General features: G+C 59.9%; 7 protein-coding genes across 7 annotated transcripts; 2 read left to right on the top strand and 5 right to left on the bottom strand.

The window, feature by feature from the left end:
• Positions 1-981: 981 nt before the first annotated feature.
• Positions 982-3571, top strand: IUM83_06699 (uncharacterized protein; the record flags this gene model as incomplete). Its single annotated transcript, XM_067930928.1, has 4 exons — positions 982-990; positions 1093-1193; positions 1278-3258; positions 3344-3571. The coding sequence occupies 4 exons, from the start codon at positions 982-984 to the stop codon at positions 3569-3571; spliced, it is 2319 nt and encodes a 772-aa protein (XP_067789708.1).
• A 270-nt stretch (positions 3572-3841) lies between these two features.
• Positions 3842-4300, bottom strand: IUM83_06698 (Nuclear receptor 2C2-associated protein; the record flags this gene model as incomplete). Its single annotated transcript, XM_067930927.1, has 1 exon — positions 3842-4300. The coding sequence occupies one exon, from the start codon at positions 4298-4300 to the stop codon at positions 3842-3844; it is 459 nt and encodes a 152-aa protein (XP_067789709.1).
• Positions 4301-4532: 232 nt separating this feature from the next.
• On the top strand, positions 4533-5149 carry IUM83_06697 (HSP90 co-chaperone p23; the record flags this gene model as incomplete). The annotated part of the gene is made up of 2 exons (XM_067930926.1): positions 4533-4663; positions 4765-5149. 2 exons carry the CDS (start codon positions 4533-4535, stop codon positions 5147-5149), a joined length of 516 nt encoding a protein of 171 aa, XP_067789888.1.
• A 230-nt stretch (positions 5150-5379) lies between these two features.
• IUM83_06696 (Chromatin modification-related protein YNG2) lies at positions 5380-7050 on the bottom strand (the record flags this gene model as incomplete). The annotated part of the gene is made up of 7 exons (XM_067930925.1): positions 5380-5491; positions 5579-5649; positions 5723-5799; positions 5873-6419; positions 6490-6553; positions 6662-6750; positions 6919-7050. The coding sequence occupies 7 exons, from the start codon at positions 7048-7050 to the stop codon at positions 5380-5382; spliced, it is 1092 nt and encodes a 363-aa protein (XP_067789817.1).
• Positions 7051-7566: 516 nt separating this feature from the next.
• Positions 7567-9126, bottom strand: IUM83_06695 (Pleckstrin homology-like domain; the record flags this gene model as incomplete). The annotated part of the gene is made up of 1 exon (XM_067930924.1): positions 7567-9126. One exon carries the CDS (start codon positions 9124-9126, stop codon positions 7567-7569), a length of 1560 nt encoding a protein of 519 aa, XP_067789816.1.
• A 751-nt stretch (positions 9127-9877) lies between these two features.
• IUM83_06694 (Elongation factor 3-like protein ABCF transporter family) lies at positions 9878-10474 on the bottom strand (the record flags this gene model as incomplete). The annotated part of the gene is made up of 1 exon (XM_067930923.1): positions 9878-10474. One exon carries the CDS (start codon positions 10472-10474, stop codon positions 9878-9880), a length of 597 nt encoding a protein of 198 aa, XP_067789704.1.
• A 487-nt stretch (positions 10475-10961) lies between these two features.
• Positions 10962-14387, bottom strand: IUM83_06693 (Elongation factor 3; the record flags this gene model as incomplete). The annotated part of the gene is made up of 1 exon (XM_067930922.1): positions 10962-14387. One exon carries the CDS (start codon positions 14385-14387, stop codon positions 10962-10964), a length of 3426 nt encoding a protein of 1141 aa, XP_067789611.1.
• Between the last annotated feature and the right edge of the window lie 1435 nt (positions 14388-15822).

The raw sequence follows: 15822 nt of genomic DNA, 5'->3' as shown, positions 1-15822 counted from the left end.
GTCGTGGCGCCAGTAGCTTCAACGTCCGAGCGTGAAAATATCTAAACTAAATTTTGAATTGCAAACTGAGCCGGTGGACACGACACAGGACTCAACTGGCGAACAATGCAACACGTACACTCGCTTGCGCCCGGCCAGGCAACACGCGCCGTCGGCAGTGCGCGGTGACAAAGCGCGGGGGTTCGGCGGTGATGCAGTCCGCACCGCCACGGCGCTGAAAAAGGCAACTTTCTTGCCTTTAAAGTTCAACTTTGAAAGCTGCCGTTATAAAGTAGCCCTACCCGCGGGCTCGTCCCACCAATAAGAAGTTTGCACTTGACTCAAAGGGCATTTGGATTTATAGAGCGCTTGGCCCTTTCCAACTTTACAAACAGAGAAACGTGACGAGGAGGGGGGGGGCTTCGTAGATATTAATAGTTAAGTCGCAAGCTGGCAAGCTGGCGCGCCGCAACTCTCTAGGCGGCACCTGGTCGCCGGCAGTGTGATGACCAAATCCCTGCTGTTCGGCGCTGTAAATTCAGCTCCACCTGCGCGCGTCGTGCCGTGCCGTGCAAGACCGTTTTCGGCCCTAGCCCTGGCCGTGCGAATCGCCGCCAGCTGGGCGCGCTGAATGTATTTTTTCTTGCCTGTGACTGGGGCCCGCCGGCCTGCACTTTGCAAGTCGCCGCCATAGTGAACGCAAGTGGCGCTCGCCCAAATCGACCAGGAGCGGCGCCGCAGGAAGAGACGAGCCCCGGCCGCGCCTCCCTCCCCTGTGCCCGGGCGCGGACGGCTCACGCAGAGACTCACTCGTCGATTCCGAGCGAAAGCCCCCCGCGGGACGCAGTTTGTGGCTTTGCCGCTTGTTGATCGGACGACCGCCGCCCAGAACGGACGAGAAGAGCGGCTGAACAAACGCAGCACTTTTCCACCGGAGGAGCAGGGGAAAGCGAGCGACGCAAGGAAAGGGAAACGACCCCAATTGCCACTTGCCCTTTAACCATGCCGCAGGTAAGCCTCTTTTCCTTTCTTTTCTTTTCTTTCTTCGTTGCCTCTTGTGGGCGGGGAAAGTTGCTCACGGACAGGGGGTTTCCCCTCTCGCTTTTTCGCCAGACCCTCGTGTTCGCGGAGCAAGTGCCCACGTACGTGTACCAGAACGTCAACTTCCAGGCGACCGTCAAGCTCGTGGACGACCACAAGTCCAAAGTCACCGGGTGCGTCCCCCTAAAAAAAATCCCCCACCACTTTTAACACCTCCCCCTCCTACTTAACCGTCTCTAACCGGTCCCCCCAACCAGTGTGCTCAAGCCGTTGCAGGTCTCGCTGCGCTTCCATGACACGTACGACCTCGTGGAGGACCAAGACGCCGTGCTGCGCCTCGCCGCGGAGGCGCGCATCGACCCGCACACGGGCCTGGCGCTGCTGTCCATGAGCCTGCACACGCTCACGGCCACGTGCGACGGCCGCAACTTCTGCCTCGAGGTGCGCAGCGCCGACGCCGACATCGAGTCCGTCTTCTCTTCGCCCGTGAACGTGGTGCGGGAGAAGCTGCAGGTGGTGACGCAGCCGCCCGACGTCTGGTTCAAGGACGAGGGCGGCCGCGAGAAGTGCATGACCGTGGCGCTCACGCTCGTGCCCGCGCCCGGCGCGTACCTCGAGGACCGCGTCGTGCCGCTGGACGTGCGGCTGCTCTACGAGTCGGGCAACGCCGTGCTGAACCAGAGCATCCTGCGGCTCTTCCCGGACATGCGCCCCAACATGACGCACGGCCGCGTCACCATCTCCTTCCGCATCGACGACGTGTCCAAGAACCACCAGGGCCAGTCCTTCATGCTCGAGATCGGGCCCGAGCAGCAGGACGGCAGCTCCATGTTCCAGGACATCGCCCCCACGCGCACGTCGGTCATCGCCATCCGCTCCAAGCGCAACAAGCGCAAGCTCAACGCGCAGGCGGCGGCGGCCGCCGCTGCTGCCGCCTCGGGCGTCTACGGCATGCGCGCGTCCCCGCGCAGCGTCGCCGGCACCCCGCGCACCCCGTACATGAACGTGGGCGCGGCGCAGAACTCGCCGCAGGGCATGAACGCGGGCGGCATGATGATCGAGCCGCACCCGCAGCGCGCGCGCAAGTACATGGCGACCAGCAGCGCCATGGGCTACGGCATGATGCAGCAGCAGCAAACGCCGCAGCCTCCGCAGCAGCCCATGTCGTCCATGTCCTGGAGCAGCCACTTGATGCAGCCCAACGCCAGCGCCGTGGCCCCCATGCAGCCGCAGACGCCGCAAAACCAACAGGCCCCCGTCCAGACCCCAGGCGCGGCCAACAGCCCCGGAGCGGTGGAGTGGGCGCTCGGCGGCTTTGAGATCCACCCGGACGGTTCCATGAACACGGCGCGCCCGATCTACCGATGCCCACAGTGTCGTCGCTTGAACGATGTCGACATGCTGGCCGCGGGCCCTGCGCTGTCGCACAGCCCGCAGTGCGTGTTCGCTCCCAACGGTGGCAACGGCAACAACATGATGTACCGTTCTCAAATGGAAGGAACGCCCATGAACCAGCAGCCGATGCAGCAGCAACAGCGCGGTTACGCGGCGTACCAGCAGATGGCGGAGCAGAGCTCGGCGATGAGCATGGGCATGAGTGCGCAGCAGACGTCCAGTACCAGCAGCTACGGCAGCAGCGCTATGGTTGACTCGTCATCGCTCAATGTGCAGCAGAACACGGTCAACATCACCTCCAAGCCAGAGGATGCATCTCCCAAAACCATGGCAGCGCTTGCAACAGCGTCCACTCAGCGACCATCCATGTCCATCTCTCCATACATGAACAAAGTTACTACCGAAGGAAACGTCCCCAGCAGCAGTGGGCAAGAACAGGGATCCAGCGGTAATTTGTTCGAGAGCAATGCCTTCCACAACCAAATGGAAATGATGGGCAACAGCACGGAGAAGCTGTTCCTGAACAAGAGCACCGCCGTTGAGGACGACCCGGCCCTCGACCCTCAGCAGCAACAGCAACCCCAAAACTATCAGGAGACGGGCTCGTCATTGAACGGCGTCATTGGGACAACTCTCTTCAACGAGATGACCAGCATGGGCATCAATCTGGATCAGTACGACAAAGGCGACCCCCAACTGCTAGGCGAGTTCAGTGGTCTGGCGGGCGGTGCTGCTCAGGCACCCAATGATGAAGACCAAGTGTTCTACATTCTTGCTAGGATGTACACCGATGCAAGGGAGCACAAGCTTGGATTGCCTGCCTTCGACCAGTTCCAACGCATGGTACGTCGAGCTCTGAAGTCTCTGCACAAGAACATTGTGGCTCGAACTCTAACTGTGATGTGTTTCTTGTTGTGAATCGCTACAGCTTGGCTTCTACAGTGAAACTCAAGACGATGTTCAGACACAAGTGGTCTTCCACCCGCTGCGGGACGTGTGCTTGTCCGACGGAGAGCGCCAGAAGATCACGTCTCAGTTTGTGGACGAGCTGAGCCGCGACTCGCAGGCAGTGCATTCGCTGCCCAAGTACCAGCACAACCTCATTATGCTGCGCGAGGACGCGCTCATGTTCTACTGGAGCCAGTCGCTTGTATGAGGCGGTGCCGAGTGTGATAGAGGGATAGAGCCTCGGCGTAGCAGACCGCAGGCAAGCGTTGTGTTTTAAGAGCCAATGTGCCAGATACTAGTTGAGTCCTGTAGCGAGTGCGTGTCAGTCGGTGGGTAGGTAGTAAAAGTGTGCCGTCCAGTGTATAAAGTGTCGTGCGCTGCATGTAGCTTGCGTCAAGAGAGAAGTCGTGTGAAGGTTCATCGGAAAATCTAATCAAATAATTCCACACGCCAGCCAACCGGCCACCCCCTCACTCTCTCAACAGCTTGCCTCCGCTTCCACCCCGCGCACTTCGAGTCGGTAGATCACCACGCGGCCGTAGAAGTCGGTGCTGCGCTGGAACGTGAGCGCAACGGCCTCCACCCGCGTCAACGCGCACGGGAACTCCTGCAGCTCGTTCGAGTCCTCCGGGTCCACGTCCACGTCGACCGCTTCCCACTGGCCTCCTTCTCCTCCTCCCGCGGCCTTCCTCACGTGCACCTGCACGTCCTGGCCCACGAACCCGCCCTGGAACATGACGCAGAGCGCGGCGACGTCCACCGCGCGGTGGAGCAGCACCTGCACCTGCTGCGGACTGCCCTGCGCCGAGTTCCAGCAGCTCGACAGGTCCGTGGTCAGCATGTTGGGGGCGCCGTAGAGCTGCTTGTTGCGGTCCAGCGTGGACGACGCCCGGCACGTCGTGCGCGGGTCGTCGCTCAGCGACACTGTTGTAGCCATTGTTGCACTTGACCGTTACGCGTGATGCTTGTCAATTGAAGGACCTATGATCAGGCATACCATATCAAATATGATAGGTCAACTCATCAGAAGTTGGTTGGTGTGAAACACACACAATAGGCGTGTGCGCCACACAACGATTCGAGACTTTTCTCGAATCCGCGCCAGCCGCGTCAGTTGGTCGCGGTCAGTCACAAAAAGTTTCTGCTAATTAGTTAAGAGGAGAGAGATCATGTCGGAGACCAAGGCTCTGTGGGCGCCCGTCAAGTGGGCGCAGCGTAAGGAGGCGCTGTACGTGACGGTGGACCTGCCGGACGTCAAGGACGAGAAGGTCTCGCTCAGCACCAAGCAGCTCACCTTCAAGTGCGTGCAACCAGCGACAAGATCCGCCGAATATCTGTGGATTTTTATTTTTAAAAAATACACGCTAATTCGTATGTATTTTATTTATTTCTCGATGCCAGGGGCACGAGCAACGGGCAGCTGTACGAGGTGACGCTGGAGCTGTTCAAGGAGGTGGACGTGGAGCACAAGGACAGCATCTGGGCCAAGACGGACCGCAACCTGCACTTCCACATCGTCAAGAAGAACCAGGACGAGGAGTTCTGGCCGCGCCTGCTGGCCGACAAGCTGCTGGAGAAGACCAACGTCAAGGTGGACTGGAGCAAGTTCGTGGACGAGGACGAGGACGAGGAGCAGGAGGGCTTCGACATGAGCGCGCTCAACGGCGGCGGCGGCTTCGACATCAACCAGATGATGGCGGCCCAGAACGCGGCCGGCATGATGGACGACGATGCCAGCGACAGCGACGACGAGGACATGCCCGACCTCGACCCCAACGACCAGTAAGTAGACGCCGACAGGCAGACAGACTGGCAGGCCAGAGGACGGCTCGCTCCTTGTCGAGTTGTCGAGGCGCGTTGCGTTGCGAGGCGGCGGTAATGGATGTGCGGCGAGGAATATACTGCACGCAGTTTGGTCAATTACGCAGGTTAGTTGGTGGCTGATGTAGGTAGGGAGTACAGGGACGCTATAGGCGGGACGGGGAAGAACGAGGAGCGCGCGAGGTGGCGGACGACTCACGCGGCCAGGCAAAACAAGCCTTTGGCCTCGGGGTGTTTCCGAAAGCGGACGTTGGAGAAGAGGATCTTTCGCACCGAGGACTTCCACACGGGAGACTTGCGCTGGTCACTGACCGACAGAATTACCACCGTGCATAGCTAGGAGTCAGACGCACTGTTCGTCATCAAACAGCAAAACAGGAGTCACCAGACTCACCTCTCCAGCTTCCAATTGAGTTGGCTCTCGTACTCAGTCTCAACGAAGTCGCAGATCTCTTTGAAGGAGCCCTACCAAATGCAAAACGAGTTTCTGTGAGCGCGAGCCTTGACATGGCATATCCATGCCAACTTGGAGTCGTACTTTGCCCCCAGGTAGAACCGTCAGCGCATGCGCGATCATATCTCCATACGTCACACTCGCTACAGGTTTGCGATACTCTGATCCACAATCAACCAAAGCTAAGTCACGGTAACCACGCAATAGAACCAACGATAATAAAGAGCCACGTACGGTTTTCGGGAATGTCTGCGGAGTCGTTCTCCTGGCACGCTGGGCAATACCAAGTCTCCGGTGGCTCCTCTAGCGGATCCAAACCCACGCAGCCCATGTGGTACCAATTGGATCGATCAAGACACTTTTTGTTATCGCAAGCGATCATGTTGCCAAAGCTGGCACCTTTGCACGTGCAGTAGAGCCGTCCTTTTCGCTTCTTCTTCTTTTGGGTCATTCCAGCGTCGCCGCTCTCTGCTCGTCCTCGTCCATTTCCACCGCGGGATTTCTTGTCCTGGCTCGCTGGCCGCCGCTTCTTGACCACAAACGGCCGCAGCTCGCCGCCTAGCCCCGCGCCGTCCTCTTGGCCGTAGTCGTACAGATTGTCAACATCTTCCTCGGCAAGCACAGCCTCCATATTGCCACCATTGCTGATCGTCACCTGTCGGCTCTGGTTCTCTTTGTCGTCATTTCCGAAGTCGTAGTCGTACTTCTTGCGCTTCAGCCGGTGAACTGGCCGCGCGCGCAGCAGCTGCGCTGCTTCGACCGTGTCGCTGGACCCCGTGAGCTGCGAATTTGCCACCAATCAGCCTACTCATACTTGAAAACGGTGTGCATTGAGGCCGTTGGCCACGTACATAAGTGACGAACGACGTGATGCTGGAGCCTTCGTCCGCCTTCTTGCACTCCTGGTTGAAGTGCCTAAGTTGCAGCAGCAACGCAGGAAATCCACGTAAACGGTCAGTGCAGATGCATTTTTTTAGATCAAGTTCCGTTTACACTTGCAGGGCAACTCGAGAGGCAGCGCACCTGGCAACGGTAACTGCCAGTTGCTCGCGCGAGCTGCCCGGCACCTCGGGGATGCCGTGGAACGCCAAGTACTTGCGCAGCGCGTTGGGCTGCTCGATCCACGTGGTAAAACGCACAGCAAACCGTTGCAAAAGTTACGGCAACTCGGTTAGCACTCCACCGAACGCGTTGCAGCGCTGCCTTGCAGCTACCAGCGGCGCAACGCTGCAACTTGAAGCGTCTCAGCTCAGAGAGACGCTCTACATGCAGTCGCGTACCCGCAATCGCGTGAAATCCACCGCCATATTCACTGGGTATTGGCTGCGCTCTCCGGGCAACACATACGGCGATGACGCACTGGAGCTGCCGCTGCTCGCGCGCGCCGGCGCGTCCTGCTGCGGGTCCGCCATGCTGATAGATTCTGGCACACTTGCGATCAGTTCTTTTTGTGTCGGCCGCGTTTTGGCCAATCCCGCGCCGAGTACGCACGTCACATGACTTCGCATGTCGAAGTCCCTCCTGGGCAAGAAGCGCCTGCACATCAAGCCGCCCCAAGTTGCTGGCAACTTGCAACTTGGTACACGGAGCAGTTTAGGCTAGTGTTAACCTGTGAATACAGCAACTTGCTCGGAGTTGGAGCGGCGGCGCCATGGCCAAGCATCGGTAGGTTGGCACTACTGACTCGGCAGGCGGATTGACAAGACCGCCCAACTTCAAGCTCGTCAGGAGCCTTTGGGCCTGAGTATGGCGCATCACTTTGCAGCCAAAATGGCAAAGGGCGGAAAATGGCACGAGTCGATAACCGAGTGTGGTTCATACCTAACGATCTGTGTTCAACGACATAGCCTACTTCCCCTCTCATTTACCTTAATCCGCGCTGCGAGACGTGCGTATCCTGTCAATACTGTGTAGTACGAGGGAGCTCCTCAAAACTCGAAGCTCTCCATGGGGGTCGGCTTCTTCACGGGCGCCCGCCGCACCACCTCGATCTCGCGCGGGGCCACCTCCACCTCGCGCGGGGCCTCGCGCACGTTCGAGGCCGCCATCTTGGCGCGCTGCTGCTCCATCTCTACCTGCTGCAGGCGCCACTCAGCGTCGCGCTCCTGCTGCTCCTGCTTGAGCGCGGCCTCTCGGCGCCGCTGGTGTTCCTGTTGCTGCTTCTGGATCATCTCACGCTTGGCGTCACCGACCAGAGACGAGCGCGGCGCGGTGGCCGGCGCGTGGGCAGACGCGTCGACCAGCCCGGACTCGACCACGGGCGAGGACGGCGAGGCCTCCGGCTCGTAGTCGCTGTCGTCCGACCCGTCGTCCACGCTGAAGTGCGAGTTCATCTGCTGGGTCATGCGGAACGCGAGGTCCTCCTCCTGCTCCTGCTGCATCTTGAGCTTGAGCGCCTTCTGGCGCTCGGCGCGCTCGCGCGCGTGCTCCTCGCGTTTCTGGCGCCGCTGCAGTTCCAGCAGATCCTCGCCCTGCTGCGGCTTGAGCTTCTCTTGCACAGCCATCTCGTGCGCGAGCCGCGAGTTGCGCAGCGCCTGCTGCTCCTGCTCCTGCTCCTGCTGGAGGCGCGCGGCCTCCTCTTCCTCTCTCGCGCGCTGCATCTCCATCTCTCTCTTCCTCTGCATCTCGCGCTCCTTCTGGGCGCGCTTCTCCTGCTCCTCCTGGAGCTGCAGCTCCTCGGCCGCCGCGAGCGCCGCCTCGTGCGCCTGCTCCTCCTGTTGCCTGGCCAGCTCCTCCTCCTGCTCGCGCTGCTGCTGGGCGGCCAGCTGCCTGCGCATCTCGGCGTCCTGCTCGGCCTGGCGCTGCTGCTCCTCCTCCTGGCGGCGGAGCTGCTGCTCGTACCGGATCTCGTCCTGGCGCTGCTGCTCCTCGAAGCGGCGCTGCTCCTCCAGCTGCTGCTGCTTGACGCTCTCGGCCTGGGCCTGCGCGAGCTGCAGCTCCTGCTCGTCGGCCGAGGCGGCGCCCATGCTGTGGCGCTGGTTAATCCCGCGACGCGGCACCGAGAAGTTCTGGAAGTCGCGGATGCTCGGGTTGCTGTTGACGCTGGGGATGGAGGCGGCGGCCGCGCGCGTCTCGAAGGGCCCGTGGCTGTCGGCCAAGGAGGGCGCGGGCATGGACGCGCGCTGCACGGGCTGGCCCGAGTTGATGCGGAAGGCCAGCACGAGCTTGTCCACCCAGTCGTTCATCTCCATCTCCGTGCCGGCGGCCACGAGCAGGCGCCGCTCGGGCGCGTTGATGGCGATGCGCCAGATGGTGGAGGCGCTGCTGCCGGTCTTCATGCTGTCCGCGGGCATGACCTCCAGCACGCCCTCGTCGCAGCCCTGCAGGCTCAGCTCGCCCTTGAGCTCGCCGTCCTCGAACGTGAAGTACTGCAGGCGCGCGGGCGTGAGCACGAAGTAGCGCGGCTTCCAGTTCTTGCGGCCGAACGGGCCCGTGCCCGAGCCCTTCTTGAACAGCACGCCCGTGCGCAGGATCTGGCCGTCGCTCATGCTGCCTCTTGCCTGAGTTGCCTGCTTGCTGCTGCCTGTGCTGAGCTGCCTGGAGTCGGCCGAATCGAATCCGATACTGAGTGAGTGATGGGACAGTGGCCCGAAAGGGAGAAGCGGGCGCGCGGCTAAGTGCGAATATCACGCGGCTATACTGGAGCCAAGTCGCCAGATGGCGACGGGCTTTATGTTTTTTTGGCAACCAGGCAACGCGTTGCCTGGGTGGTCGTGTGGTGGTGGCGCCCGCAGTAATGGAGACGTGGGGGCATTTCGAGTGTGGTTTCACCATAGGGGCGAATTTTTGGCTCAGCTGGATTCGGCCGGGATTTCCGGCTGGCCCAAGGTGGACACGACACGGAGCAGGGATAGACTCAGTTTCTGAGTTTCTGAAGTTGTGCCGCGAGTGAGCGAGGAAGCAATGGAGGTGCAGGGTGCTCTTTTGCGTCGATGGCCCCTGCGACGTCCCATGCTTGCGGTATCATCCACGCCGCGCCGCGAGCGAGCGAGGGGCTGCCGCTACCGGCTAGTCGGGCGAAGAAAATCCAACGTCACCTTGCTCTGCTTGTCAACGGTGACCGGCATTGATTGACGAAGCTTTTCCGTCCTGCTCCGGATAGGTTGCCAGTGACATGAAATCTACGGGTCGGTTCTGAAGCAACCTTCAGTTTAACACTGTTGCCGCGGTTGTAGGGCATCATCTACCCGTCGAGGTGTCTATGTATTGTGATCTCTCTGCGTTGCCGCCCTGCTCTCTCTATCGCCACTCCGTGAGCCGCTTCATGGCGCCGCACTTGTTGCAGGCGGGCGCGTGCTTGGAGTTCATGTGGCCGCAGCCGGCCTTGCTGCACTCCCACTTGTCCGACGTCGAGATGGCCGTCGCCGACACGGGAGCGGGCAGGCCGCGAGCGTGCACGGTGCCCACGGGCTCTTTGGCGGCCTCCTGCTTCTGGAGCTGCTCGAAGAAACTCCTCGCGTCTATCGGCGCCTTCTCCGGTTCCTTCTTCTGCTCCACCTTGTCCTCAATTCCCGCTTCGGGTTCTGAGGTTGCTGCGAGCTCTTCGCCTTCCACCTCATCGAGAGGCTCCTTGTCCCTGTTGTGCTTATGCTTCTTGTGTCGCTTCTTCTCCTCCTTCTTCGCCTTCTTGGACGCGTGCTTCTTGTGGCGCTTGCGGCGCCTCTCGTCGTCTAGGGACCCGCTGCTGGGGCTCCGAGAACGGCTCCGCCTGCGTCGGAGGTCGGCGGGGCTCCTGCTGCGCCTGCTCGACCGCCTCTCATGGCTGCGGCTTCTGCTTCGGCTCGGGGAGCGGCGGTGGCGCTCGCGCGGCAGGCTTCTGCTTCGACTGCGGCCCATTGGCGCTGGAAACGCTCGCCGAAAATGCACCGGCACTGTCCCGACTCAACTGTCCCCTGCACATTCGGTGGCTCGAGCTCGAGCTCTGCAACGTGAATGCTTGTCATGCATGTACAGTGCATGGATGATGCCGTTGTCCACTTGAATCGATCGTCGTGCGGAGGTGGACGCGTTACGCGCTATAACTGCATACTGCACACGATGCTGCTGTCTCGCGGACAACAAGCCAAAACACGGCAGCTCCATGGCCAGATGCATATGGAGAATGACAACCCAGTGAATCGCTAGCGGCTACATAACCCGCATAGGTTCGCTCGCAGCGTGCACAGCAAAAGATAAGGGACACTTCGACTGGATGAACAAGTTTAACAGAAGATGGTGAAGGTCTCCGAAGCATAAAGTTGTCGTCTTCCACGCGAATGCTATTGCTGCTGCACGTACAAAGTGTCGGTTGTCTATTGATTCAATAGTAAGTTAGGTCTATCACTTACAGCCACTTCCACTCCGGGCTCTCGCGCGTGAGGCCGTCCACGTAGTCGTCGAAGGACACGCCCGCAGACTTACACAGCTTGCTGAGCTTGCGGATCTGCTGCTTGCTCAGCGGACGCAGCGTCTTGGGGTTCGTGAGCTTGGTGCGCTTCATGGACGAGTTGATGTTGCTGCCCACCTTCTTCTCCTCCTCGGGCTCCTCCTCGACCACCTTGCGGCCTCCGCCGGCACGGTACTCCTTCTCCTGGGCCTCGCCGATGATCGTCAGGCGGCCAGACTCCACCAGCCACTTCTCCGTGCACAGCGAGTTGTAGAACTCCTCACTGTGAGAGATCATGATGACACCACCAGCGTACTGACGGATACCGTCCGCCAGGGCGCCCAGCGCCGCGCGGTCCAGGTAATTCGTCGGCTCATCCAGCACCAGCAAGTGCGGGCGGTTCCACATGGCCGCAGCGATGACGAGCTTCACCTTCTGGCCGCCCGAGAGACCGCGGATCTTGCCGTGGGTGCCGAACTCCGCCGGCAGCGCGAAGTCGTCCAGGTGACGCTGGATCTCCTTGGTCGTGAGCGGACGAAGGTCCAGGCCGCCAGCCAGCGTAGCCTGGCGGATGTCCTCGGCCTCGGCCAGAGCGCCCAGACCCATCTCCTGGAGCTGCTCGAGCGTGTAACGCTTGTTGTGGCGCTCCGTCATGCCCACGAGCTTGCACTCGTACTCGAGCGTGCCGCGCTTGCCCTTGGTGCGGGACACGATCTTCTCGACCTGGCCCTGCTTCTTGCCAACGAGGTTCTTCTCCTCCTCCGTCTGCTGCAGGTTCACGTGGTCGCTCAGCTCACGATCGATGCCGTTCTCGCCACCGAAACGCCACTGGAAGTACTCCACCGGGCTGCTGTCTAGGTGCTTCTCCACGTGGTGGAACGAGTGCTGCGCCACGTACGCCACACGCACAGCGTGGTGCTTCCAGAAGGTGCCCGTGTCAGGCGATGTCTCCTGCACGATCATCTTGATCAGCGTCGACTTACCGGCACCGTTCACACCGATAACAGCCACGCGCGAGGCCAGACACAGCTTCACCGACACATCGTTCAGCTGCGGCTTGGACGCACCCGGGTACGTGTACGTGGCATTGTCGAGCGTCAGAATGCGGCGCGTCATGGAGTTGATGCCCTCCAGACGACCAGGCTCAGGCAGATTGAACACCATGTCCGAGGACTTGAGCTCGTAGTAGTGCTTGGCCTCCGGGTGGATCTCCACGAACTTGGACAACGTCATCGGGTACAGCACCAGCTTCTTGGACTCGTAGTGGAAAATGTCCGTGCACACGTTGTCCAGGAATCCCGTGTCGTGAGAAACCAGCAGCACCGTCATCGTCTCGAGCGAGTTCAGGTAGTCAACCAACCACTGCACAGCGTGCACATCCAAGTGGTTCGTCGGCTCATCCAGCAGCAGCACATCAGCGTTGTACAGCATGGCACGGGCCAGGGCGAGCTTCATGCGCCAACCACCGGACAGCGCATCGATCTCACCGTCCAGCATCTTCTGCGTAAAACCAATGTCCGTCAAAGTCTTCTCGACAGTCTCACGGGTCTGGTGCGCCAGCTCCGGAGCCTTGCACATTGACTCCAGCAGACTTCCCTGGCTCTCCACAATGTCTTCGTGCTGCACATACACGGAGCGCAGGGTCTCGGGCAGGCCTTCAATGGCACCCGATGCCAGGTTACGCATCAGCGTCGTCTTACCCACACCGTTCTGGCCAATGAGACCATAACGGTGGCCACGAGTCAAGCGAAGGCGGGCATTGCGCAGCAAAATCTTGCCACCGTACGCGAGTGAGAAGTCCAGGTCGCACACATCATTGGGGTCCGTGGACTTCTCGCGCTCTTCGCCCAGACCGCCACCAGCAGCACGCAGAGCATCGCAAATGTGCTCCGCGTCCTGGTGGTGCATGTGCGGCTGCAGGTACGCCATGACGACGGGGCGCCATTCCGAGCCGCGGTTCTGGGTGGCGAGCTCCGTGCACACATCCGAGACGTACTCAAGAGTGAAGTCAGTCAGTCCAGGGTGCGTCGGGCGGTCCAGCGCGTCGGTGAACGCAGTCAGAATGTCGGACTCGAGCTTGTTGCGGATCTCAATGGGGTCCTCCTCCATAGCCTCGCCATCGCCAGCGGCGTGCACAAGGTGAGCGCGAGCTTCCTTGGCAGCCTCAACGACCTCTTCGTCGATCAAACGGTCAATGGCCGTCTCAAGTTGCGGAAGCAGCAGAGGCACGAACTGCATCACATCCGACGGACGCACCACAAGGCGGCACATGCTGTCAATGATCTTGGACGCCTTGCGCTTCAGCGAAGAGCTGTGGATGCTCGTGTCACGGAGAGCCTTGTGCAGCAGCGGCGCAATCAGGGAAAGCGTTGGCGCGTCCACATTAGCGACGAACGTAGTGGCCAGCAGGCTGTCAATGGCCTTCATGGTCTCCTCGGGGCGCGCGATGACACCCACCAGAGTAGGCACAAGCGGCACGACATCGTCGTTGTTAATCTTGGAGCAAACGGCGATCAGCGCCTCAATAGAGGCGGCCTGCACCTGCTTCTTCGTGTCCCAAACGTAGTCCGTGACGATCGGCATGATCTCGGGCAGCCAGCCGGACACCTCCTCGCTGGCAGTCTCGCTGAGCTCCTTGAGCAGGTTGAGCGCGGCCACCTTGCTCTGCCAGTGACGCAGCTCCAGCGCCTTGTAGATCTGCTTGAGGACCGTGTGGATGGCGAGCGGGTTCACCTTCTGCGCGATCGTCTTGGCCAGCGTGGCGGCGACGTTCTTCACGACGTGCTCTGAGTCGGCGTGGCGCTGCATGATGGTGGTCAGCTGCTCCACCACGACGGGCTCCATCACGGAGGACAGCTGCTCGCTCTTGAGCAAAGCGACGAGAGCCAGCAGCGCGCCCTCGCGGGCGGTAGTGGGCTTGGCGACAAGGAACTTCTTGATCTCGTCGAGCAAGTGGATGCCCGCGGGGCTGGCCACGCCCAGGAGCTCCACAGCCGCTACAATGTCAGCGGCCGCGGCGTTGCGCTCGCTCTTGGACGAGAAGGCGGCGACGAGGCGCGACAGGATGGGGCTGAGCTGCGCCTTGGCGGCGTCCACATCCTCCAGCGCCTTGAGCGCCTCGCGCTGCTCCTCGGACGCGAGCTCGCGGAACTCGTCGCAGTCGTCCGACGAGGACGCCGACGTCTCGGAGGGCGGTGGCGACGGCTTCTTGTGCACGGGCGGCACGACCACGCCCAGTCCCGACGACGGGGCCTTGGGCGCCACGACCTGCAGCGACGACGGCGCGTGGTACTCCTGCTCCAGCACAGACGGCTTGCTCTGCGCCATGGCGGCGGCCAGCATGGCGTCGGCCGCGGCCTTGCGCGCGCGCTGTCCCTTGCCCATGGTGATCGGTGCGGCTGCTGTGTGGAGATCCGAGAGCTTGGTGGCGGGGACGGCCGATGCGGGAATGAGCCGCTGCCCAGGAGGAGAAGCAGGTCACAGGTCACAGCAGCCAGCCAAATCTGAAGTTTCGTAACGGTCGCCGACGCGGTTTGACAGCGCTTGGACAGATGTTGAGCGCAGAAAGTGTACATAGTGACGATACAGGAGTATAACACTGCTTTTAAAGTTTATTTTGTACCAGATGCATTTTGAACTATACGCACGCTATGTCACATATCGGTCTTTAACAAACCGCCACCAGCCAATCGGCGGCGGCCATGTCGCTTGGGTGCTGACTTGATTGGCAGCGTGCGACGCGACACAAATGTCGCGCCTCCGGGCGGAGTGCTCCCTCCCTCGCTGCTGAACACCATGCATCCGCGCGGTGCGCTCACCAAACCAAGCCACGCACACAGCATGGGTGTCGGTGTATAGTGCTGGATTGGTATCGTACATTTTGTATTCAACGCAACGGGCTTGTTGACGTTGAGATCGTTGAGCTGAAGTTCAGCTCAACGACAGGCCGCAGAAAAAATGACTGCGGAATTACAATAACGCTATTTATCATATTATAATATAGATTATTGGTCCACACATAATCAAATATTTATATTGAGGCAATTATGGCAACACAATTTTGTCTATGATGACGCAGCCCGGTTTAACCAGCCAAGGTTCACTATCCGATCCGGTTCATGTTGTCCACTTGAGTTGACCGCCGAAGCTGTACGATGGTAGAATAGCATCAAGGTTCGGACATCGTAAATTTCGCATTGCAATATGACACCAACAAAACTTGGCCTATCAGAAGTCTCTGTCAAACCATTTGGGCCAATGGACGAACTTCAAATTTCATGTTGTGCTGCTAGTAATAAATCGGACAATTCGGACATATTTTGTGAGAACCAAAAAAACAGTATTTGATATGATCATAATAAAAGCAAGACGATCTCATATTTTTCAAATACTATGCACTTTCGGACACATATTGTCTTAAACTGGGAAAATGAATCGTGTCTGAGCAGACGAGGCACTTCCGCCAGTTATACATCGGAAATGTCGACGAAGGCTTTGATACCAGGAAACTCCCAGCGGGCGCGCCCGACGGCGCTTAATGTGTTCGAGCACTTCGCAACATCAGAAGGCATGATAGTCTAGCAGATGTGTTCGATGACAGCGGCAGATGACACCGGGGACGTGCTGTACATTGTTCTCGACAAGTTCGCTATGCATCTTGCGTACCAAGAAAGCTCTAAAGGGACACTACTATTGAAAAACTCAGTTGTTAGCTACTTTGGGAATGTGAAGAACCGTCTAGTGGAGCTATTTCCTGCACTAAGCAGCGTGTCAGGGCGGCGTTTGCAGAAGATCGCCTCAACCCTGGACAAATACTGTG

This window comes from Phytophthora cinnamomi (genome assembly GCF_018691715.1).
Source record: "Phytophthora cinnamomi strain GKB4 chromosome Unknown Contig50, whole genome shotgun sequence".
Lineage (NCBI taxonomy): Eukaryota > Oomycota > Peronosporomycetes > Peronosporales > Peronosporaceae > Phytophthora > Phytophthora cinnamomi.
Note: the sequence above shows the minus strand (reverse complement) of the source record. Positions and strands in the feature narration are given on the sequence as shown.